The sequence below is a fragment of the Rhea pennata genome, chromosome 2 (assembly GCF_028389875.1).
Source record: "Rhea pennata isolate bPtePen1 chromosome 2, bPtePen1.pri, whole genome shotgun sequence".
NCBI classification, from domain to species: Eukaryota; Metazoa; Chordata; class Aves; order Rheiformes; family Rheidae; genus Rhea; species Rhea pennata.
In genome coordinates, this window is record NC_084664.1 from 112,396,430 (window position 1) to 112,421,029 (window position 24,600).

At 46.2% G+C, this 24,600-nt stretch overlaps 1 protein-coding gene and 1 long non-coding RNA gene across 3 annotated transcripts in view; one reads left to right on the forward strand and one right to left on the reverse strand.

The window, feature by feature from the left end:
• The window catches only part of DLGAP1 (DLG associated protein 1), a 138,140-nt gene extending 130,173 nt beyond the window's left edge, over positions 1 to 7,967 (forward strand). For both annotated transcript variants that reach the window (XM_062570185.1, XM_062570186.1), the window contains exons 8-10: positions 1,292 to 1,383; positions 4,499 to 4,651; positions 7,596 to 7,967. In XM_062570185.1, coding sequence (XP_062426169.1) covers positions 1,292 to 1,383; positions 4,499 to 4,651; positions 7,596 to 7,805 — 455 coding nt within the window. In that variant the 3' untranslated portion in view covers positions 7,806 to 7,967. The remainder of the gene's footprint in view (positions 1 to 1,291; positions 1,384 to 4,498; positions 4,652 to 7,595) is intronic.
• Positions 3,329 to 23,149, reverse strand: LOC134137337 (uncharacterized). The gene is made up of 3 exons (XR_009957667.1): positions 23,105 to 23,149; positions 20,802 to 20,909; positions 3,329 to 3,840 (listed from the first exon to the last, which is right to left on the reverse strand). It is a non-coding gene; the product is annotated as an uncharacterized LOC134137337 (long non-coding RNA).
• Positions 23,150 to 24,600: the final 1,451 nt, after the last annotated feature.

Here is a 24,600-nt window from a genome sequence, read left to right on the forward strand (position 1 = left end):
CTTTTCCCCTCCTTTTTTTTTTTTTTTTCCTTTTTACGTCAAAGGTCTAAACGTACTCCACATCCCACTTTGCCTTCACCAGCTTTAATAGCCATATTTGCTTTTAAAGAGCACAACACAGACTGCATACTTGTGTGTATCCGGTTTCGGTTTGTAATGACTGTGCCAGTTTGCTTGCTGTGTGAACACCTTGGAAAAGCCTTTCTCTTAGCAAACCTTGCATGATAGCGTTGTGATAGCAAACTTTAAATATGGGCTGTGCTCGGTTACAGACTGTAATCGTAAGGTGTGAGTAGGCCTGGTGTGTGTGTCAGGGAGGAAGGAGGGTGAGCTGGGCATGTGTTGTGGGACTGCCCTAGGCATGTGGGAGGAAGAGCTGCTGTGTTTTTATGAGGCCTGGGACAACGAATAATGCAAATATCTATTAGTAGAAATTAGAGTGAAAACAGTGACACAGTGGTTGATACTCATGCTCTTCCTGAAAACATATATACTATGGGCTAAATCTTCTGGTTTGCTGCAGTTCTTCGTAGTGTTCAGTCCAAAGAGACGGCTCTCTGTACAGAGGAATCACCAGAAAGTGCAGGAGCTGGAGCACGACCAGCTGATACCTCCCTGCAGGTAGCCAGGAGAGAGGCCAAGGTGGTGTCGCTGCCTGAAGTTCGCACGGGCGTCTCCATTCGAAGGCAGAAGCTGCTTCAGCTTGTGCTAATGGCAAAAGCTCAGAGGGTCACGATGAGATTCATCCGTGTGTACTAAAATCACCAGCCCCTCTCTGGGGCTCAGGCCAAGCGACAGGCAGCTAAGCCCTGGCACAAGGCGCCACATCTCTAAGCGCAAAGGCAGTGATGCTGGCAGAGGCAGCGTTTTGCAAGCGGTGTATGCCATGTCACAGGGTTTGGAAGCTGCGTTTCAAAGCTTTAGCCCGTGTCACAGTGTTGATGAGAGCTGTGATTTCTTGTGAGTTTTCTGTACAGGTTGCAAAAGTCTTTGATTAATCCTGTTTGTAGTTCTTTGCTAGTTAGGGCTTGTTTCGCTGGGGGAATGAGAGGAAGCTGTAACAACACAAAATGCTTTTGCCAATGCCAGCTGCCCTGAGAGCACATGCAGCATACTTTTCCCTAGTGCACATGTGGCCTCAAATTTATCAGCTGCTCTCTAATTCATGACTCAGAGATACTATTCCTTCTGAAAGTCAGGGCTGACTCCTGTACGTTTTCCTCTTGGTTTACAGGCTTTTAGCTACCTGTAGAAAAGAAAGCATCATGACTCACATTTCTTTCTCTTTCAGTCCTAGGGAAAATTCGAACTGCAGTGGGCAGTGCCCAGCTCCTGATGGCCCAGAAATTTTACCAGTTCAGAGAACTTTGCGAAGAAAACCTGGTAGGTAACATTTTTTATAGATGCTGTTGTGTACCTTTTACTAAGGAACTGCCCTACAAATACTCACACTTAAACGAGACACAGCTTTTCTGACTAAGCTTTTTTCTGACTAAGTTGAGTCTGAAGTTTTGTCTGGTAAAAATCTTGATATGGGTTTGGGAGTAACTCTATCAAACTTAATGAAGTTAGCATGAATGTCCAAATAGCATGAGACCCTTCAAATAAGGAAAGGAAAAAGGAAAACTTTGGGTGAAATATGACTAAAGTTCTGGTACTGACTTCAGAGGAGCAAGGATTTGGCCCTTGGCCTCTGAATTCAGTTCATATGGACCCAGAGAGATTTGGGTGCTTTCTTGGGATCTTCTAGGGGGGACTGGAAGTATCATGAGTACAGCTTTCCCTTGTAATCCCAATGATGCCTATACACAGTGAGACAGAAATGCCAGTAAATTATTTGTTATTATTATACTGTTAGTAGTAATAGAATCAGAATAATATTCCTAATGATAAATCACATGAATAATATTCCTGAAGATAAATCACACAGAATCACAGAATGGTGGAGGTTGGAAGGTACCCCTAGAGATCATCTAGTCCAACCTCCCTGCTCAAGCAGGGTCACCTAGAGCATGTTAGACAGGATCGCATCCAGGTGGGCCTTGAATATCTCCAGAGAAGGAGACTCCACAACCTCTCTGGGCAACCTGTTCCAGTGCTCTGTCACTCTCACAGGGAAGAAATTCCCCCTCACGTTCAGGCGGAACTTCCTGTGATTCAGTTTGTGCCCATTGCCTCTTGTCCTGTCACTTGGCATAAAAATACATTTTACACCAAGTATGCAAAAAACTGTTATCTAAAATGCCAGCATAGGCAAAAACTTTCAAGCAAAGTTTTTAATTAAGAACCAATTCTTGCAAAGTAGATAGAGTATACTCAATTCTCAGTTTTGGCAAAACTCACAAAGCCCCGAAAACAGAGCACATTATGCTCCATCATCACAGACTGGGGAAGGGAGGGCAAACCCTGTGCAGCTCACCGCAGTGTTATTAACTTGGCTTCTTAACAAGACCAAGGAGGCTGTCATTGGATTAGTGCTACACTAGCACCAATTTAGAATTTCCGTCTTAGAAAAAGACTTTTTCAGTTATACCAAGCTGATGCAATGGGACATTTGCATGACATCAGCTTTCAACCTCTGATCCAGTTCTCAGTAAAAGCTTTAATTATCTCTCCACTCTGTTGAGTGGAATCTGGGTAAGGGCTAGGACATAACTGTGGCTGTGAAAGCCCAACACTTTAATGAGTTGGAGGCCTCATTTTTGGAAACTGGATGCTCAGTCCTGCCCCAGTGGGATGACTATCTTCTACTCAGTTAATTCATTTCTGAAAATCAAGCCCTAAACTAAGATCTGCTTGAATGGGCAAATGCAGCAGAAATCAGCTCTATCTGAATGAGCCCTTCCACTTTTTAATATAAAAACTGAAAAAGCATTCTGTTTGCAGATGTTTTGTAAACAAAATCTTATAACTGGGAACCTGCTAGCCTCAAGTGCTAGAGATCGAGGGATCTCAGATATACTCTCTGTTCTCCTTATGAATTTAAAAATACGTGTTTTACTGTTTTCTGCGGTTGTGGCTCTGGTGGTCAAATCATCAAAATCACTTCTCAGTATTCTGTGAAAAGCACATATAGAAATTTCTTAAAGCAAAGAACCAGCTCTTTTGAGGTTTATTGTTTCTAGTGAGGGAAGAATCTTATATATAGTGTAAAATGGAGTGGGGGGGTTCATCATAATTTATTTATTCTTTATTAATAACAATATATCAGGGTAGTCCTGTCAGGCCAAAGTACCTGTGAAACCCTGCTGACTTGGACTGGCATTGTGGATGCTCAGCATTTACAAAAAAAACAGGCTCTAAATGAATGTATGCAACATCTCATTTTATTTGAATAGTTTCAGTGGGCAACCAGGTTAAAAATACACATCCTGCAGAAAGCTTTCTCTCGTACAGACTTTGCCAGAGGAGCATTTCTTAGGTGTCCGTTGCATACATAAAGTTTCAGAGCTTGACTGATGTGGAGGAACATGGGATTGAGCAGGACCTCTCCGGTCACCAGCCGCTGGCCCATGTTGTATTAAAGACACTAATGGCCTCTGTGCTCTTCTGAGCCGGTGCTGGGAGGGTGAGGAGCTGGCCTGAGTTTGTGCGCACTGGGCAGCACTGCCCCACATGCGTCCTAGTGTCATTGCATTCAGCTCCACGCGCTGTCACGCTGCGCACGCAGGGCAAGCCTGCAGGAGATGAGCCGCACACACGCAACACATCTGCGTGGCACGTCCAACGTAGTGCAGCGGAGACGTGCAGTGTAGGGACGAAGGCGCCCTGTCTGGGGTACCTCGGTCAGGATGGAGCTCAGGCACTGTGCTCAGCGTACCTCTCTTCCCAACAACATGCCTGTAAAAGTGGAATTACCATGTTTCTGCGTGTCCTTCTCAGAGCTTTTCACTCTGCAAAGGTTATTCTTGCCAACAAATATGAAGAAATTGGCCTGCAGTGTGTAACAGACATTTTTACTTGAAATACTGTATTAGCCCTTAGAGTTCCAGTGTGTGGAAAAAAAATGTTCATGCATTAGTATGTCACTGTTTGCAGTAAATGTACATTTGCACAAGCTCCAGTCTTTCTACACACATGAATATAGCAGGGAATCCTGCCTCCTTAAAGCTAGGAGGAGGCCAGCAATTCATTTCAGTGCAGTCAGGATCTCGCCCGTGAACCCGCTGGCTGTGCCGGGAATAGGCTTAGGCAGATCCTGTTACAGGGGACCTGCGAACGCCCTTTCCCCGAGGTCTTCCACGGGTGGCTGCTGCCGTCGGGGAGCTTGGGCTTGCGGGGGCACAGCTGCTCGAAACAGAGCCAGGCTCCGTGCTAAAACCCGGCGAGTAAGTAGTGCTCGCCTTTGTTTCTCTGCATTTCCTCTCTGAATCTCCCTGATCGTTCGGATCTGCTGAAACTGCTTTGCTAGCAAGATTCGTAACCGTTTGCACAAATGCTTTACATTAAGGGGTACTAAAGCCAAACTGTTTTTTTTTTTTTTCCTTCTGTTGTACAGAATCCTAATGCACATCCACGGCCGACCTCCCAGGATTTAGCAGGGTTTTGGGATATGCTGCAGTTGTCCATAGAAAATATTAGTATGAAATTTGATGAACTTCATCAGTTAAAGGCCAATAATTGGAAACAGATGGATCCTCATGACAAGAAGGTAGAACATTGTAGATTTTGTATGCTTCATTTAAAACCCTGCACAAATACTGGACAAATTAAATAGGCCTCTGTGTTACAGCGCTGACGTTAAAAATGTGAAATGAAGCTCATATCAAATTAATTTCATTGTAATAACAATGTTTACATAATAATCATCTGGGATATTATCTGTAATATGTTTCAGGCATATTTTTAAACCAAATCTGTCTTTGTGAATCGGATACTGGGAATGTGGTTCTTTGTTAAGCTTTACATTTAATCATATTAGATGATCAATCGCTGGAAGGAACTGCCTTATATATTGATTCTTAAAATTAAATAAATCACATTTACGGTTCATATTATTGCATATAGCAAGAGTTCTAGGTTGTGTTACTGAAAAAACTAGGGAAGTACTGGAATCATCGCTGACTTTGGTAACCAGATTATCAACAGAGCAATATCAAAAATATGCCTTCCAAAATGTTACATGAGACAATTTCTACATCTTTTTCTGTTTGTTCGTTTGTTTTTTGTTTATTTGGGTTTTTTTTATGGGTGATTTCATAAACAGGTTTACTTTGCTGGTAGAGTTGTTTACCCAAGATAGCAGAAAAATCATCTGGAGCTTTGGTCTTTTTTTTTTTAATGTAGTCTTCTCCTGTCACCATTAGAAACTACCACATCACCAAGTGTGAGCCACATTTCACTTTTCATTCTCATTTGGTACCATAGCCTTATTTTCCTCCTTCCTCACTATCCACAGCAAGACAAACAGCACCTGCGTGAGCCAAAGTACAGAAACGTTTCAGAGAATACTTAGAAGACAGACCCACTCCTTGAGAAACCAAAGGTCTAATGCCTTGCCACACTCTTACAAGCATTTAGTTTGGTGGCTGAGTTTCTGTCAGTCTCCCTGTGACGCGCCTGATACCAATGAATATAGCAGCAAATGAGTAGGGACACCAGAAGGTGGGGAAATATGATTTACCGACACTGTGGCTCAGACAGGATTCTGGGCTGCCCAAACTTCTGGTCAGCTGGGATTCAGCTCGTAGCTGATGACCAAAGTGGTGTTTTCCTTTGGACAAATGACAATAATAATATCAAACTCCGTTAATCTTGCAGCAGGAAGTTTGCAAAGGCAATGCTGGTAGCACTCTTTCTCCTCCGATCAAGACTAAATGCTCATTCCCGTGTTAGGAATGCTGTGTTCACACCATTTGTGCACACCTAGTGTTGGATAGGGGAGTGAATGGGAATGTGTTTTCCTAGCAAAAGATACTGAAGGCAAGTCATTTTCTTCTCTTCTGTTTTTTTTTCAGTATCTGTCAGAAAAGGAAGTTAAAAACTTCAAACATGCATGCACAGAAATGCTGGTATTTGATCTTTCATTAGCTTATAAAGTAAAATGGGCAGGCCGAGTGTTTTTAACTCTAGCACCAAGAAATCAGAGCTTTCCTAAAAAAATGTGCCTTTTGTTTGCTTCTGAAAAACATTTCAAAGAGTTTCCAACAAAAAGAAGACTATAATGGGTTAAAGGAAGTTAAGTAGTACTGAAGAAAGGGTTATACACAGCCTACAGTAGGAAGGTAAAGATCATTTTTAAAAATTACATTGACTTTGTTCCTCATTCAATGAACATTTGTCTGTGATTTTAAATGGAGCGGATCTTCTCCTTTCTTAAAAGCAAAAGAAAAAAGAAAAACTTTCTGTGGAATTGATATTTGCAGTTGTCTTTGACGTTTCCCATTGGGTCCCTTTTTAAACAGCATAGCTTAATCCTTGGATGGCGAGAAAAAGCAAAGTATGAATAAGTGTAACTAAGCACCTTTATATTTCAAGCAGTGGAAGCTGCGGTGACCAGCATGAGAGCAAACGAGAGGGTAGAATGGGACCTTTGTAATGTGATAAAATCCCTTCACTCAGAAACCATGTTCACAGTTGGAAGGGGATGTAACTTAAAAGACAGTCTAATTTACTTGACAAAGTCTTTGTGGCTGCCTGAAATTCAGACCTGAATACACTTTTCTTTTCGGGAGAAGTCCTCTCTGGTTTGTTTTTTTTTGTTTGTTTGTTTGTTTTTTTTTAATGTGCGTACACCAGGATATATCCTTGTTGGTCATGTGTCTGGAGCTGCCAACGTGATGATTAATGCATGTCCTCAGAACGATTTTTAAATTTTTCCTACCAGGTTTTCAATTTCTAGCCGATTGTAGTTTGCCAAGCCTATTTGCCACAAGGCTAGAGTTTATGAGCTTACGCAGGGAGATCCCAAAGCGTGCAACCTTTGAGCCAGCCACTACAAAAATACACAAATGTATGTATTTTTTTCCACCTGGTGCAGCAATTCCAGGCAACTAATTTACACGTGCACTTTGGACTGTGAACTCCATGATACCTCAGTGTCCTAAGACCACCCAGTGTTGTGTATATGTTGTTTTTCAGGGACGAGGCAATGGGTGTATTTCAGTTCTTGTCACAGCAGGTCACAGCTACAGTAAGCTGAGCGTGTTCACGAGACTTAAGGGGCGTCTAGGAGCCGGGGCTTTTCAGGCTGGCCACGGCAAGAGCGGGATTGGGACCGTAGAGGCACGCAAGCACAGGTTGCCTCTAAGATGCTCTCCTTGCTAGTCGCTGGCGCCAGGAGGAGACGCCCGGACTCCCCAAAGGGAACGGCACTAAGTGGTTAGCTGCGGGAGCTTCGGCCCCGCCAGCGCCAGGCGTTTCATACGCACCGTCCCCGCGGAGAACTGGCGCGCCTATCGATGCTGCCCTTTGCTTTAAGCTTACACTGTTTTTATGAACCCTTGAATACAAAAGCCAGTTCCCCGAAGACAGAAAGGCAGATAAGAGCTAACAAACCGTAGGTAAAATGTGTGTTCTAACTACTGACGTATCCTAGTTTTTCCCGCCTTTCCCTGAGAAGCTGTATAATGTCATTAACCTTCTGCTTTGATCAGGAGAGAAGGGTCCCTCCTCCAGTGCCAAAGAAGCCATCGAAAGGTCAGGTGCCACTCATACGAGAACGCTCTCTGGAGAGCTCACAGCGTCAAGAGGCCCGGAAACGGCTGATGGCTGCCAAACGAGCTGCATCCGTCCGGCAGAACTCGGCTACCGAGAGCGCCGAAAGCATTGAGATATACATCCCCGAAGCCCAGACCAGGCTATGAAGGGATTCACCCAGGAGGACTCTCTCTGGCAAGACAAGTCTCATGTATAATCTGCCCCTCTAGGTTCCTGCTCAAGGTCACCATTAAGTATTTGTACTTCCCCCCTCTCTCGCGCTCCCTCTCCCTCTCTCCCCCCCCTTCCCACTCCCTGTACATGGTCCCGATGACCCCATGAATTCCACTTCTGTGGTGTAGTTGTCGACCCTCCAAGAGATGTCCTCTACTAACCCTTGCTTCCTAAAGGTTTGCCCATGTCATCATGATGCTTTGTCACATGTACTGATGCTGCCACTTTGCCTCATGTAAAAGAGTACGATCCTTTTTCTGTTTGAAACAAATAAACACGGCTCTCTGACTTCCATGCACACACACACACACACACACACACCTGTACAGTAGCTGCTCCATTTAACTTATTCATGGTCTTTAGTTGATCTAAAGCTAGTCTGTTACCCAGTGTACAGCAATATCAAACCGTAGGGGATTTGGGAAATTTCAGTCATGCAGGGCGATCCTTCTGGACTCTGCCGTCTTCCTCATAAAAGATGAAAGGAGCTATGACTCGGATTCCCTTCTTTTTACTACTTTTTTTTTTTTTTTTAAGCAGATGGCGCACTTTATTCTAAACCTCTGAATCACACCTTCTCACCTGAATTTAAGGAGTCACAGAGGGAGGGGTTGGGGTGGGATCGGGGCGGGAGGGTAGAAACACAGATCTTGTGGGGGAAAAGAGAAAGCATATCCCGCAGGTGAGATGGCGAGGGATAGAAAAGATCCTGTGGAAAGATACCTGCACCCTCACAGCTGCACAAACTGCCTCATTTTTATTTCATCAATCACTACTTAAACATTTCAATCAGCAGAAGATTGTAAATTCGATCTTCCAGGGAAATAATCTATTTTGAAAGGCAATAAAAGAGCAAAAAGGAAGGAGAAAAGAAGCAATGACAGTTGAAGATGATGTAAAAGAAGGATTTTCTTGTCCAAGTATTAAGAATTTTTAAAATTGTACTGTATTGTCAATTCCTCTTGTATTGTATTGTATGGATTATATTGGTTAAAAAAAAAGGAAAAAGAAAAAAAAAAAAAGCTTGGTTTTGTGGATGTCTTAATCTTGGTGGGACGACGCGACTCCACGCGGACGCCTGTAACCCACGCGCCGGGGGGCCGGGCCGGGCCCGGGCCGCTCGTGGCGGCGAGCCTCGCGTCGCCCTGCACGCGGCTGCCGGCGCGCCGCGGCCCGGAGCGCTTCCCCCCACCGGGCCGCGGCGCGTCCTTGTAACGCAAAACGCCCGTCCGGACGGGCACGAGCCTCTGTTTTTCACGCGTTATGGGGTCGATACAAACTTAAGCTTTTTTTATTTTATTTTCCCCCACACACACAACAAGCCTTCCTCCCCTGGCCTCTGCCGCTGCTCTGCGGTCACCAGAAATACCGGTCCCAAGGCGCTCGTTGGTCCTGGGGGTAGATCACAGCCGACGGGGCTGGAAAGGGCTTGCGAGGGGGCACCCGCCGGCGCCGCGGGCACCCGGGCTGAGGCAGGCGCTCGTGCCTGAGCCCCTCCGAGGGGGAGCGGTGCGCACCCACGTCAGGACCGCGTCCGCCCAGCCCCGGCGGGCTCCTCCGCCGGCCCCTGCGGTCGCGCGGGGTCGCCGGGCGCCCCGGCCGCTGCGGAGTTGTCATCGAAAAGGTGCGCTCTGGCTACAGCCGCTCGTCAGGATCCCACCAGACAGCTTCTTTTACTGCAACGTCATAGCCAGGTGCTAATTTGATTTTACTCGAGAAAACAGGAGAGGTAATAGGTTCTGGCACCCAGTATTTCCATACTAAAACCACTAGAGAATTTGCTACCTCTCAAAGCCGTCGATATCATCTGAGCTATGTCTTTATAAACAGGGCACAAATATTTACTGCTGTGGTTTACAAGATAAGGGCTAATAATTTAATATATAAATGACTTCTTTTAACTAGAGTAATCAGAAATCCAGTGTAACCCTAGCGTGCTTTGTGTTACACGGGCTTTGAAAGGTTTGACCCTCTTAAGCATTTGAATACCAGTGTGTTTGCTAGTTCTCCAAAAAAACTTCATTTAACTTTTAGCAGCAATGAAAGCTCACACTGTTTGCAGTACCTAATAGTGCCAACTGCCACTTTGGAGCATATTGTCATGTTAAGTATTAATTCTTTGGAATTCTTTGTACCGAAATCCGCAAAGCAGTATCCAGGCGAGAATCCACACTCACAACCCTCGCCGCCTGTTTAGCCAAGATGAGTTAAGACTGTGGTTGACAAGTGGCTACAGAAATTTGTATCTCACAAGTTCCAAATTAAAAAAAAAAAAAAAAAAAAAAGAAAAAAAAAGCAAGGACTATTTTGTCTTGTACGTAATGAATTACTGTATTTGTATATCATAGGATATTTTTTGTATGTATTGTAAATGAATCTATTCTTAGCTGAATGCCTGTTAGTTCATTTGGCTCTGGAGAGGGTGTTACGATGTCTGCTTAGCTTTTGAGCAAAATCTAAAAGGTATACTACGGAGCAGTGACTTTAAAATAAAATACTGTATTCTGCCCCTAGAATGCCACTAGTTAACCACTTGACTCATTTACCAACACTAATACTAGTATATTTGCTCGCTCATTTGTTTTGGTATGAACTGTAACAATCTGTTTTCAGTCTGATCTGCCCAGTGTAAATTAAAAATGCCTATATTCCATTTTACTGTGCTACAAAAGCATTGCTTTTTTTTCCGGGGGGGAAATTTTAGAAAAGGTTGTTTTTGTCTCCTGCTTCAAAAGTTAAAAAAAAACAGTATTTATTCTATTTTTTGCAGATGTTTCCATAAAATTCTCATAATCTTTTTGTAAAGAAAGATGAAGAAATGGATTAAAGATTTTTAATATTTGAAAAGGTAAATAATTTATTTGTAATATATTTCAATTTATTTATTGATATTCCCTTAATGTTTTGATGTGCACTATCACTTCAATTTAAACTGTATTTTTGTGTTTTCATCATTTCTTTTTTTAAAGAAAATGGTCAAATGCATATTTTAAGTAACTGGAGTGTAAATCACTGGCCAACATGCATTCCCAAAAGTGATTTTAAAACTGTTTTTTCTTATTTGAAAGAAAAGACACGAATTTGAAAGCCTTTAGACAGCGGAGAGTGTTTTTATGGCTTAATGATTTGGGTTTTCATAGGATTATCTATATCTAGTTTGTGTGCGGACAGGAAAATGTAAATAGATGAATGTTTCCCATACTGTAAAAAGAGCAAATTAATAAAATGATTAATGCACTGCTTGTAAGAGCTGCGGGTTTTCAATGCAAATTCATTCTCCCAGAACTATAAAAAAGTCTTGTTTTGATGTGGTCCAGGATGAAAGCACGGCACGCAGGGTGTTTCTCTTAAGCTTGATCCTGCGGCGGCTCAGACGAAGAGCCCCGCTGCGCGCGCTGCCGGGCTCATCCGCACAGAAGTGCCCTCAGGTGCAAACCTTCCTGCGCCCGAGGCCTCGATCCTTGGAAAAATCTTCCAAGGCAGCGCTACGTGGCGCCCGGCCGAACCCTGCCGCAGGTGACAGAAGTTACGCTAGTGACTTCCAAAGAAGGAGAAAAGAGAAACCCTAAGTCTGTTTATTTTTCACCACACTAGTTCCCTTAATGTTGTGCTTATCTCCGACGATGGTTGAAATGTGATGGGCTAAACAGCCCCCTGGCAGAGACAGCTGACTTTCCCTTCGCTGCAGTGCTGGATTTTTCCCAGTGTGTGTAATAAAGAAGTCTCTTAATCCTGCAGTAATAGTTCCCTGCTGATCTTGTTCATAGCTACACCTGCAAATGCTAGTATTTTGCCATATTTCAATCTATTGAGCCTAATATGTTAATAACACGCCAGTGCTGCACAAGGTACCATTTGCCAGCTCTTAGACCCTCAGCACAGGATGGCTGCGGAGATTTGTGCTAGTGATCTACAGTCAGGGGAATGTCTGGTTGAAAAGATCCAGCTGTGGTGTGGGATTGCCCTTCACCTGCTGGTTCTTGACAAACTGATAAACAGGGATGAGGAAAGTATTCTTTTATTTATAAATCCTTCTGAGGTGGCTGGGATCTTTTTGCACTGAGAATGGATCAGGTGATGTAAAACAGCAGATATGTTTCTGGCTGGTTGCCTGATGGAGAGAAAAAAAGACATCCAAACTGTGGCCTTTCCTACTTACTGAAAGTAAACTTTATCCTTCTTTATGCTCACTGTTCCCTTCCAGATGAAGTTATGAGCTTTTCCCATTAGCACAGCTTGTTGTCAGTTTGTTTGCCAAAGCTGTTCTCTGCTGCTCTGGGTATTCGTTCCAGCCCCACTAATAAACAAATAATCAATTGTCACCGTCATCTTGCAGCATGCTAACTTCTCAGAGCTGCTGAGAGTTGGTGTTGACGCAGAGCTAATATTTTTTATAGTGATTCTTGATAAAAATCTTGGCGGTTCATCTGCCATTGGCGTTTATAGTTGGAGTCTTTCAGCGGAGGGGTGAGAAAGCTCCCCCAAACGAGGGCATTGTGCTCAATTCTTCCACGTTTCATGAATGATTTAGTACTTTGGCTTCCTGTGGGTAGGTTGGGCGAAAACTGGCACCTCTCGCTTCCTCGTCTGTTGAAACCAGCCTGGTGGTGTCCAAGCCGGCGTTCCTTCCTCGCCCCTTGAGCCCTCCGAAGGGAGACCGACTCGGTGCCGACGCCGGCCGAGCAGCGGAGCCCGCGGTCCTTCTCCTGGCCGCGAGTTAGCACTCTGGTCGTGAGCAGGCAGGGCCGCCCCGAGCGAGCCTAGGACCCGCAGCCGCCATCAAACCTCTTTGTCCCCCTGCCCTACAGCAGCGCAGTGCCTACAGGAATTGCTGTCCCCCCACCCCAAACCCACTCCCAGCCATTCCCCTTGCTTTTGTGCACCTGAGGCAGGGCTTCACACCCCTCCTCCGTGCTCCCGCTCCACCGCTATCATAGGGAGACGAGGTAGCTGCTCGCATTCGATTCATCGGGACCCGTTTGGATGCCCGCTGCAAACATGACGTGACTGGCTTTTACAGCCAACGGTCTGGCTTTCCCACGCTTGGCCCCCGTCAGCGGGCAGCACCCTTTTCGGCAGTACAAACGAATCCAGCAGGTCTTCTTGTTTCCCCGCAAGTCACATGCCCGGTCTGCACCAAGACAAAGCGACGCGGAAAGGAGCAGGGCTTCCTGGTAATTGTGTTTTTCATGGTTCTCTTCACTGATCCAGTAAGAACATAATCACAGAAATTAGAGACAGGAAAGCTCCACTGGCGCATTGTGTTAGTGCTGTCAGTTCAAGATTGCTATCTGCTGAGCTGTGGCAGGTAAGTCATCACCTCCATGCCTGTGCCCCAGCCAGGGAAAAATAAAATAAAACTGCATGAAGGGAGAAAGGAGAGGAGAGGAGAGGAGAGGAGAGGAGAGGAGAGGAGAGGAGAGGAGAGGAGAGGAGAGGAGAGGAGAAGGGAAAGGGAAAAGGGAAAAGGGAAAAGGGAAAAGGGAAAAGAAAGGGAAAGGGAAAGGGAAAGGAAGAGAGAAGAGACAACCTGAGCTGTGACACTGCCATCACCTACTGTGAGTATTATGAGTGACTCCTCTTCACAGCCTCTGTTTTGCATAGAGCAGTCCCTGTGGTTGGGCACCTGGCTTTTTTCTTTTTTTGGCCAAGCAGAATGGAAGAAGTCATAGATTTTGCCAGCTCTATTCAGAGAAATACTGGAGTGTTTCAGAGCCTCTGGAGAGTACAAACATTGCACAACCTCAGAGCGTCTTACGGAAGCTGCCATTCTGCTACACTTTAAAACTGCCAAAGGTTCAGGGAAAGAGGTGGGCCTGGCATGGAGCTAAATAAATAAATAAATAAATAAATAAGCAACAGGACAGAATGTGAAGGATATTTTATGGGTATCAGATATCTCACCAATGTAAGTCACTTGGGTAAACAACCTTGTGCTGAGGCAAACATCCTAGTTCAGAGCCCGTAGCTAGGAACTTATACATAGTGTAACATACTTACATAGTAAGAGTAACCCCTATATACTTAGCCTATTTCACGGGAGGAATGCCAAGCTGATCAGTCTTCCCTGGCATTTAACTTCAGAGAAAGAATGAACAAAAATATGTCCTTGAAATAGCATGGCTTATTTTTACTATTGTACTGGCTATCGGTGCTCAGAATTGCGACCTGAAACTACTTTGTAAGTGCCTGTTCAGTGCTGGGCTGCTGCAGCCCAGGAACCTCTACTGTGATCTTTCCTTCCTCGGTTGCATAGGTTCTAGAAAGTATGTGGTGCTAAGATGTCAATGTATTGCATGATTTGAGTTATGGTATTTGTCATCTCATAACATCTTCATTTTTCTTTTCACTTTTTTTTTTTTTTTTTTTGGAATAAGCATTAGTAATAATAGCTCACTGTGCTCCATTTTTTTTTTTTTTTTTTTTTTTTTTTTTGCCACTCTTAGGAAGAGAAGTTTCTGAGAAAAACAATCTCAAGCTTTCTTTAACTTGTAAGTATGGCTGATTTGCCAAAACTAAGAGGAAATAGAGCTAACCAATGCACCGCAGTGTGTGCTGCTCCTCATCCCTCCTGCAAAAGGGAAAAATTGCAGTCAGTCAACTCAAACTGTACCAAAGGGTATACCAAAACTGCTATGGCATCCTGCCGTACTGTGAAAGGGAGAGTACTTGCTGGCCTTAGGGAAGGAGAAAAGCAAGGGGAAGTGCAGGACCTGGCTGGAAGAGCACGGATACCACCACCAAAGCAGCAACCCATGCACAAGGTGTTGCTGTCACCACACGTAGCTACAGCTGAGATGAAAATTCCTTCCCCTCTCAGAGCTATAAAACCTATTTCCTAAGAATCTGTTTCATTAAATAGTTTCTAAATATCCTGTATCCCTTACTGGTGCATCAGTGCCACCATAACAACCACTGATGCCTCAGCTTGCAAGCCTCAAGCACACGGCAGCAGCATCGAGGTCTCCAGCAGGCCCTGGGCCCCTGGCTGAGGGCAGGGAGCTGCAAGTCCTTGGGCAATGCCAGGGCTTGCACTGGGCAGCACTCGGTCATGCGCTACTGAAACAACATTAGCTCCAGATCCTGGCACATATTTAGCTCAAATAATGTTACTCAACAATTTCAGGTCAGTTCATGGATGTTACTACCATGAAGCAAGCCTTCATGGTGGCAAAGAAGAGCATGAAAGGGTGGGTCTTGCTTTTGTCTTGCTAGCAACTGTTCTAATCCAGTGTAAACAGACGTGTTTGATTTTTTAGTGAGCTTATGCAGTTGCATTCACACTATTAGGAAAGGAAAGAAACTTCACTGGAGTGTAGTTCACTAATTGCCAGTTCTGGAACTTTGCCAACATGTAAAGACCAATCTTCAGTTACTTCAGTGGAAAATGTCCATTTGTCGACCTCCAAGCAAGCCTGAAGAACTACACCTGAAACCTTTTCATTTTATGTCATGATCATATGCAAGAGCAAGGTCACTGCCCTGACTCACAAGATAGCAAATATGGTTGTGATTAAATAAAAAGTAAAAACAGGTGATCTATGTCATTGAAGCTGTACAAAAATATACAGCAGATACCATTGCTGATAAAAAGGTAGTATTTGTCAATCTGCAAGACTCTGTGAAGTACTATTTTGTATTATTACTGTAATACTTCAGCCGACAAAAGTGTTTCCTTTTGTTTACATCTTTCCTGGCAATAGCGTCAGGACAACTGCTGTCTGTCGGCAAGAACGTACATGGAACTGGGAACCCAGCCACACATTAGCAAATCGCAGTATACTTCACTCATTTCTTGTCCTTTGCTTAATAGTCTTGTACTTGCCTCCAAAAGGGAAAAACACAATGTGCATGCAGCACCACATTTTATCACAAGGATTTGTATCAATTCTCTTCTCCCAGGGAATGCTGAGATTTCAGGTAGGAAGCAGCCCATGCTCCAGACTTGTCCTCTTGGAGCTAAAATATTTCTTTGTAGTAGAAGGCTGAAAATAAAAATAGGAAACCAAGCCAAAACAAAGAAAACCTGCTAAAGCATCCAGAGTTGGTCACTGAACAGTGTAATCCAAGCAGATTTTGTTTGTCAACAGTTGCGTGAGTCAGTATCAAGCTGTAATGATTTTTAACTGGAAATGTTTCTATGTCAAAGAGCATGTGTGAACTTAATGCTAACGGTCCAAGGTTTTCCAATGTGTCAAGCGCGTGTGACAGGAGTGTTGGCACAAGTCCTGTTGCCCAGGCCACGGTCGTAGCCACTGTCCGTCAGCTGAGTAACAGCAAAGATGCTGCTGTCTGGGAATGTCCTCTCGCAGCACTTTCCTGAGTCACACAGTACGAAGATACTACATGATAGGAACCGCATGTTTCTACCTAACTTTGCGCTGACGCCAACTCAGAAGTCCCATCAGAGCAGGGTGAACGAATCAGCTTAAATACCAGTAATTACCCCCACCTGGGACCAGAAGTTTAGCAACCAAATCATCCAGCTTTTATTTGCCTCTTTTCACACCTTGGCTGTCTCTCAGTAGCGTGTTTGACAGACAATGCGAAATTCTGCTCTCGCATCTCAGGAACAGGTACTGTTACATTTGCTCTGGCCTTGCAGCACTAGAACTGGGAGCAGAAGTTGGATCTGCTTTTTCTTCCTCTCACAAAATGTCAGAGAAACATGAAACTGCAAAAGCCTAGCTCTGCTCTTGTGTCACACTTGTGTCAACCCAGAGGGCAACACAGCAATGGTATTTTTAATGTTTTTTTTTTTCCTCGCCTTTTCAATGCAAAGTCCTTTGTGCATCTGGTGACAGCTCACACAGTGATGCACTTACTCTCTCACCACTCCTTCTGGTGATGAGAAGTCTCTTCTCCACAAGTCCCTTCTGGTGAATATTCACAGCGCCTAAAAGGATCCCAGCCACCGTGATACAACCGTGATAAGCAAAATGCAGGCTGACCAAGGGGCTGTATCACAACGCGCGACCGACCTTCAGTCCCTTTACTCCCAGTGCTACACAGCAAAATCCACTGCGCTGGGTACATGCGGTTATTGCTAAATTGTAAATGTTGTGCAAAGGTATTCTGTGTGATTTAATATTTCTATTACCATGTCTCCAAAGCTCTGACTCGAGAAGCAGGGTTGTGCTGGGCTGAATATTGTATAAATATTGATGGTTTCCGTCTTGCACTGTTTACAATCCAAAAAGGAGCCCTGTACCCCAGCTAGCTGCTGTGAATTTGTTATTTGTCTTTGGAAACGGATTGTATGATTTAAAGTCCCGTAAATGAGTGTGTCCTTTCTGTGGCCACTGCTGGGAGAACAGTTGCTTTACAAGGAGCGATGGAGGCAAAGTCCTTCACCGGAGGACGTTATCACCTCGACTGAGAATTAACCTGCTGATAGAAAATGCAATCCAACGCTTTCGCCGCGGCTGTACTACACGCTGCAAGGAAAACACGCTCTCCCAGGCTCGGCCCACACCTCGGCAGCCCTCTGCCAGGTAACGATGCCCGAGCACTGTGCAGGCGGCACGTGCGCCCGCGCACCTTCCAGTTTGTCGCCTTGCTGGGCCTCGGGACAGCTCGCCAGCACAAGGGAAACAGCAAAAAAGAGAAGGGCCCGAAGGGTGCCCGAAAGCATCCCTGGATTTCCCCTGGCACCCGTCGTCACGGCCTCCAAGCTTTTTCCTTGGCAGTATTAGCTGCTCCCATAGGCTGCTGCTCTGGGCTGCCGACGGGAGCCCGACCCTGCAGGGCAACGTGACACACGTGGGCTCGTCCCCGCTGCTCGGTGGCTGCTCTCCCCTCCGAGGAGGCTGCCGCGACAGATCTCCTCCACCCGCCTGAGCGAGCGCGGCTCAGTGCAGCCTCAGCTCCCGCTGCCTCGGCGTCCTCCGGCACGCGAGCCAAGGCCGAGGTCCCACTGGAAACCCCGGGAGCAGCGGGCAGTGCAAAGTCCTTTGCAGTGAGAAGGTTCAGGGCCAGACTTCAGCTTCGCGTTTGTGATTATCACAGTGAATCACGAGGGGCAGGAAAGTAGGCAGGATGGAGCTTGCCCGTCGGTCAAGAACGAGCACCGAGGTAGGGAAAAAAAATAAATAAAAAAGCCACCAAAACAAACTCGTGCTCGGTTTTGGGAGTGCTGCCCCACACGTTAGCACCTGCAGTTTCCTACCTGTGTGACACCTGCAGGGTATGAAAAATGGGAGGCCATGCCCCAGGCACAGCACTGCGAGGAGACGGGCGCCCCTCCTGCTCCTTCGACTGTGTGGTCTGAGTCTCTCATGTGGGAGTTAAAGGAGACTGGGTGATGTCCCAAAGTCCAGGGTCACCTCTCTGGGTTCGCGCACCAAAAAACAACCCCAACCTACGGCAGGAGGCCTCTGCTTTTAGCACTGCCCTGAGCCAACCTCAAGCTGCAAAGTGACAACTTGCCCTACACTCAACCTGCCTCTCGCCGGGGTTTGCAAATTCTTTCACCAGTCTGGGAAAGAGGAAAATGCACATTAACACAAAGTGGGAGCCCTGCCTGACCGCCCCCAGCTGCAGGCTGCGCCCCCGCCGCGTTGCGGCTGCGTCCTGCCTCGGCCGGGCTCCAGCGCGGCCGTGGCTCCCCTCAAGGTTCCCAAAGACGCTGTTTTGTCTCCTACTGTCGGATTCATACGCCCACGTGCAAACATCCCTGAACCGGCAAGAGTCACGGGGATTTAGAGGCAAAGCACGGGCACCGCAATCTCCGTGACTGTTCAGAGAAAAATGCAGCCGAAGGACCCAGCTTGCAGGCTCTCCGCTTGTCAATGCCACAGGCGCTCATGGAAGGAGCTCTGGGAAAACCTCGCCGCTCCAGGCCTGCACAATTTGGGCCCGGAGCAGTTTGGGGCCGCGCTGGCAGCAGGGGCAGACACCGCGGGAACACGCAGGATGGGGACACAGGAGATAATCCGCACCGCTGAACAACTCGGCCGCGAGCCGTAAGCTCAAGGTTGCAGCGGGAGCCGCCTTCCCCTCGTGCCCTGGGCCGGAAGAGCAAGCCCGGGAAAACAGTGCCTCTTGGAGGAATTTGCATAAGTGCACACACGTTTCCGGCAGTCCCTGGGCAACAGGCAGAGCTGTGGTTCAACTGTTTAAGGGATCAAAGGCAGTTTACAATGCTATCGCCGAACAGTTACGTTTTTACAGATATGTTTACGTTTCGCAGATATCGTTCCTTAAAGATCAAACTCCGCTGGGTCCCAAGGAAGTGAATTCAGACAAACTTACACAGCTGAGAGTGGGAATTTTTTTTTTTTTTTTTTTTTTTTTTTTTGTCTTTATGCCTAATTGAACAGTTTGGTTTGGGGGGGGGGTTAGGCTTGCTAGAAACCCCTAGGTCTCATCCTGACCAAACCAGCACTCACCGACTGCATCCGCGAGGTCGGTGTCGCAGGCTGCCTTGCAGCCGGGGTTTTGCTAGGGCAGGAAGAGTATCCCGCCAGGAGGGAGGCAGCGACGGCCAGCTCTGCCCTCGCCATCGCCCAAGCCGCGTGGCGCCGCACGGACCCACCGGCAGCTCTGGCCCCGGCTCACGTGCAAGTCCCTGCAGCCGTGCGTTCGACAGGAAACTTCTCACTGCCAGTCCCGCGGGAATACCTGTTGCACAGAGGTGTAAATGGGAGGGAAAATAACACCCCAGCACCCTACGCTGCTTATTTAAAGCAGAGGTGCCCATGCTGGCCTCCCCGGGGAGGGAGCAGGGCAGAGCACCGGCTCCCCGCAGAGACACCCCCATGCCCGTGTGCCCACCACCTCCTCCGGGGGCCCAAAACCGGCACCACGGGGGCACCCCTCGCCCTTCGCAGAGATGTCCGGGACCCCCGCCGCCCGCGAGGGTCGAGCACGGAGTGGGCGGGAGGCAAGCCCACGCCTCCGAGAGAGCCGCAGCAGGCGCGTGCCTCGGCCGAGCGCGTGGCGCCCGCCGCAGCTCCGGAGACGCGGCGCAGCCGCCCGGGCAGCGACCGCCTGGAGCAGGGCGGCAGGGCACCCGCGCTGCTGGAGCCAAGGTGGGTCGCAGGACACCTGCCGTGCGCTTTGCAGGTGCAAAGCTCTCAACTAAAAGGGGACGCTTACAAGCAAGGAGTGTTTGTTGGTTTTTTGTTTTCCCCTGTATGCCCAGCTAAGGAGGAAGAAATTTTGAGGGAGCCCTTGCAGAAAGTTGGCAGTGCATCACTGAAAATACCTTGGCTGAAAGCAAGGTATTCCTGAATTTAACAGGAAGAATGAATTACAGCAGCAACTGCCTAAGCAGTATTTAATACGATAACCTGAACTAACCTTTCAGTGCTGGCCGCCCAGGAATGGCTGTTTCGTGCCTGACCCGGGGCAGCCTACCTGGAGGAGCGCCGCAGCGGCCCAGTCCGAAGCGCCTGGTGAAATTAGAAACGCCATCCACCAAAGCTACATTTCAGTTTTTAAAAACGCTGGGCTGATTCATTGCTAACTTTTTTCTCTTTTATATTTATCTCTGTCACAGCACAGAAAGCAGAAGTTAGAGAAAGGCCCAGCCAGCTACATAGGCGAGATGTGCTTTCTCGCGCAAACACAAGTTGATTTGTTTGCATCAGAGCAAGAATCGCTGCTGCGGTTAATTTTGTGGGGGGAGTACGGATCAGATGACTTTCAAAACAGTACCAAATTAGTCAAAATAATATCTAACCGAGGGAAAAGGACCACGCATAATATTACATAAGCACTCGCAAGTAAAACAGGGAGAGAGATGATAGAAGGAAAGTTCAAGCAAGGAATGATACTAGAAGTGAAAAGGAAAACAAAGGCAGACATTCAGCGCAAGGTCAGGCAATCCGAACAGTGGAGGCCAGAAAAGGAAGTGAAATTACAGGCTCTGGCAAAACAGCTTGAATGCTTATTCAGTAAAATTACAAAACCATTGCGATCCTCACCAGCAGTGGTGTGTCCAGCATCCAGATCAACTTTCAAGACAAGCTACACAGAGTCGTAAAAGCAAGCTGGAGGACATCATGTTCTTCCCCCAATTGGTCAAGCGATTTCTGTTTAAAAAAATAATCCTGGTCAAATCTATAAACTGGTGACAAATTATGATCTCTAAAGGACAGGTCAAAAGGCTGAAAACCCCTAGCCAAGCACTAAAATCTATTCACTAATCGACGGAAAACAATTTTGCTCCTGCAAAAGACCTAAGACACTAGAGGTAAAGTTGAAATAGGAAAGACGATTCGGTTTTATGCTGAATACTAAGTAGGACACATCAGTTAAAGTAATGGAACGGCTTGTCCCTAACATAAGTCACTCTAGCTCTAAATGTTTATTTGTAGGGGAATAGCAGGAGCACATTTGAAGTGTACAACATGTGATTTCCCAAAGAGATACTAGACTGTAAAACCTCTAGAGGTAGTACTATTTGTTTCCTGCATATTTATTAAATAGTATTCTGGCAGTATTAGGGGCATCACAATTGGGAATTGTTTCATTATTACTACTAATAAAGATAAAAAAAAAAAAAAAAAAAGCCAAATTCTGTCCTCCTGTGAAACGTCCCTGATGGAGGAGCTCCAGGAACACCTGCAGCATCATATTCCTTAGCTGCATGACAGCGAAGGAGTCAGGGAAGCCATACAGCCATGTACCTATTGCAAAGCCCACAGCACTATGATCAAACCACTCTTTCTATGGTCAGGTTCATCCTCTTCACCATCAGCTGAAAACCTCACACTGAAAACCACATGCAAGATTTTTAAATGCACGGAAAAGGAGTCCTTGACCCCAAGAGTGTCACTTTGTTACGCATCTATAGACAGGGCTCTTTGCCCAGGGCAGCACTGAGTAGGCTGCAATTAGAGAAAGCAGCCACAGCCTTGGTCTGTGGTCCAAGAGCAAACAGAGTTAGATAGTTTCATTTGGCCCATCCTCATAAGCAGCCGCTTGGCCCTCCTGGTTACGTCACCAACTGAAATGCTACCTGAATGCATCTTTGTAGGTTTATTATGCATGGGTGTAAGTGACTGAGAGCTCAACACGTCTATTTTTGTCTGTCAGTGGAAACACAAAATGTGGCGAAACCCTGGCAACCAGTGGGACAGGGATTAGCTGGGAGGCAGATGGGACTTACACGTGTCTGCAACAGCTTCAGTAGCCACGATCCATGCTATGCAGCACAGCAGCACCACAGCACTACAACGGGTTGTGCATGTTGTATGTGCTGTAGGAAGCTATGCTGGTTGCCTGTGTAGCCTGTGAGACTTGACAGCTTTAGTCCCATACCCACTGCCTCAGAGCTGAGCCTCGTTCTTTTTTGCTTTAGGACAGGGGAATTTTAAGGCAAATAAAGCCACTGTCTCAACGGGAAAAGTGAGCAAAATGGCTAAATGCCATGGCTTTGAGCTGTCAGCAGGAATTCCTGCAAAGCTTAGATGAAGAAGGTAGTCTGAGTTTTGAGTCTGTAGCCTAGCTAGGATCATTTTATGTGATTTTTGTGGTCAACAGTTTGCAGAACTCCAGGCACTCATTGTTACGATAGAGAGCAGAGCAGACACGGAACTGCACACAGCACATGTGAATTCAATTATTATTATGTCTCGAGTAGTGACAGCTTTAAGTGACGTTTTGCTAGAGAGAGAAGCTAATCTAATCTCTTTGCCTTTACTCTGAGCACTTGAGCTTATGGAAGACAAGCCCGCTAAACCAGTGAAACAGGATGAACACACAAGAACTCAGGCAGTCGGCGAGCAAGAGGCTTGAAACAGTAACGTCCTGAAGAGTGAACACGCACTGTATTTATGCCAACGACCCCTACCTGGTAAAAGGCACGAGGAAGTTGACAACTGCAATATGCAAAGAAGAAGAAAAAAAGGAGGGGAGGCTTTAAAAAGATATAGGAAGTACTACAGGAATAGGTTTTTAAGAGTTAACAAAACAAAACAAAACAAAAAAAAACAGCATGAAGTGCTGCAAGATACACAAATGATGAAAACAAACTTTGACAGGTAGCATACAGTTAACTGCAAATGACCCAGATACAGGTATGAGAGTAACACTTAACAGGGGCATAGTGCACCTAGACTTCAAGCTGCACTACACCTCTTTTTGGCTGGGTTTCCCAGTGCTTTCCTCCTCTCCAAGAGGACAACTGTGATCACCACCCACCTTCCCTTCCCATAACCCAGGCCACACACACACACCATTTCAGCAAGGCATTTCCTCCTTCCCCCCTCCAAGTTTTGCTTACTTTTTCTTGCAACCTTTTTTCCGGGAAGGCTGGTTCCCGTGCCCCCCTGACGGCCTGCAGCCGGCGCAGAGGCTGCAGCCCTTGCAGCAGCCGAGCCAGGATCGCCCAGGAGCGGCACTCCCGAAGCCAGTTATCGCGTGCGCTCCTTGGCTCCATGCGCTCCTCCACACCCCCTCCCTCCCCCCGAACACGGGAGGCCAGCTGCTACGCTTTCAGCAGGTTTATAGATGTGTACATTGACCTCATGGCAAAAGCTAGGAAGTGTGTGCAAATATCACGAGTCCCCAAACATCCAGCGAGAAACTCCCCCCAGCACATGGAGTCGCTGGGCGCAAGATTCCCTCCCTGTTGTAAAAATTTCTGCTAGCACAGGCAAAGATTTATCACATGCAGCTGCCCGAAGTTGTTTACAAGACACAAAAGCCATGAAACAGGCTTGACTAAGTCTGTGTGTGAGCTGTTTTCACTGGCATAGATTTGTCATCCTGCTTAGGTCACTTACGCTCTGCTGATCAACCACATGGTCCCTCGCAAAGCACAGCAGTGCTTTCTTTTGAGTCATTCTAAGTTTGTGTTTTTAGGTAGAGGTCCATTTTTGACATAGCTGCTTTGCAATTTGGTTGATCACTGCAGCAAGAACAGCAAAACTGCTCTTGTTTTCTCATTGTTTCTTTTTACTGTTTTTTTTCCCCCTATTCCATAGCCAAACACATTTCCAGAAATAAACTTTCCTTTTGCTCGCACAGGGATGAGTGGCTGGCACATGAAGCCTTTGATTCACTAGTAATTAGAACTCCTGCTCGGTTTTGGATCCTGGCTCCACCTGATGTCCCAAATCTAACCTCGATAGTTTTATCAGGAGTTACTTTCTGCTCTGAAAGAATAGATTCAGGCAAACTTCAATAGCCTGAACCAAATCTATCAGCGCTAGATTACAGGAAAGCAGAAACTCCCTTTTGATATTATTTTAGTGGTACTTCAAAATGAGTCACTTTCTTCCTCCAAGTTAAATAACACCTGAGGGTAGGGAAAAGCTTTTTCTCTGTGTGCCAGGTGCTACTCAGCTGAAGAGGTTTGGCTTATAACTATAGCTGAACTTCTAGGTGTAACCTTAACAAGAAATAATTAGCCTCCAGCAATACTAGCCACAATGAAGTCCCCAGGATAAGTCAGTCAGAAGAAAGGAAATCACCACAGGTGCAGAGTTTGGCTCTCAGTTACACTAACGCCACTTAGTGTGGCATAAAGATAAATGAAAATTGCACCGAAACCACATCTCCTTACTTTCAATGAAAACTGTTTTAATCTGAATGGCAAGTTTTCTTCCTCATCCTATTTTCATTACTATACCTGTTTTAGTGGACTTGCAGAACTATTCAGCTCAGCAAGCAAAGCTCAATTTTTTTTTCCTAAACTTGCTGGCATATTTTTTAATGGCAGAGTAATGAAGAGTAAGGATCTCTGAGAACACTTTTTACTGATCTCATTCCCCTACT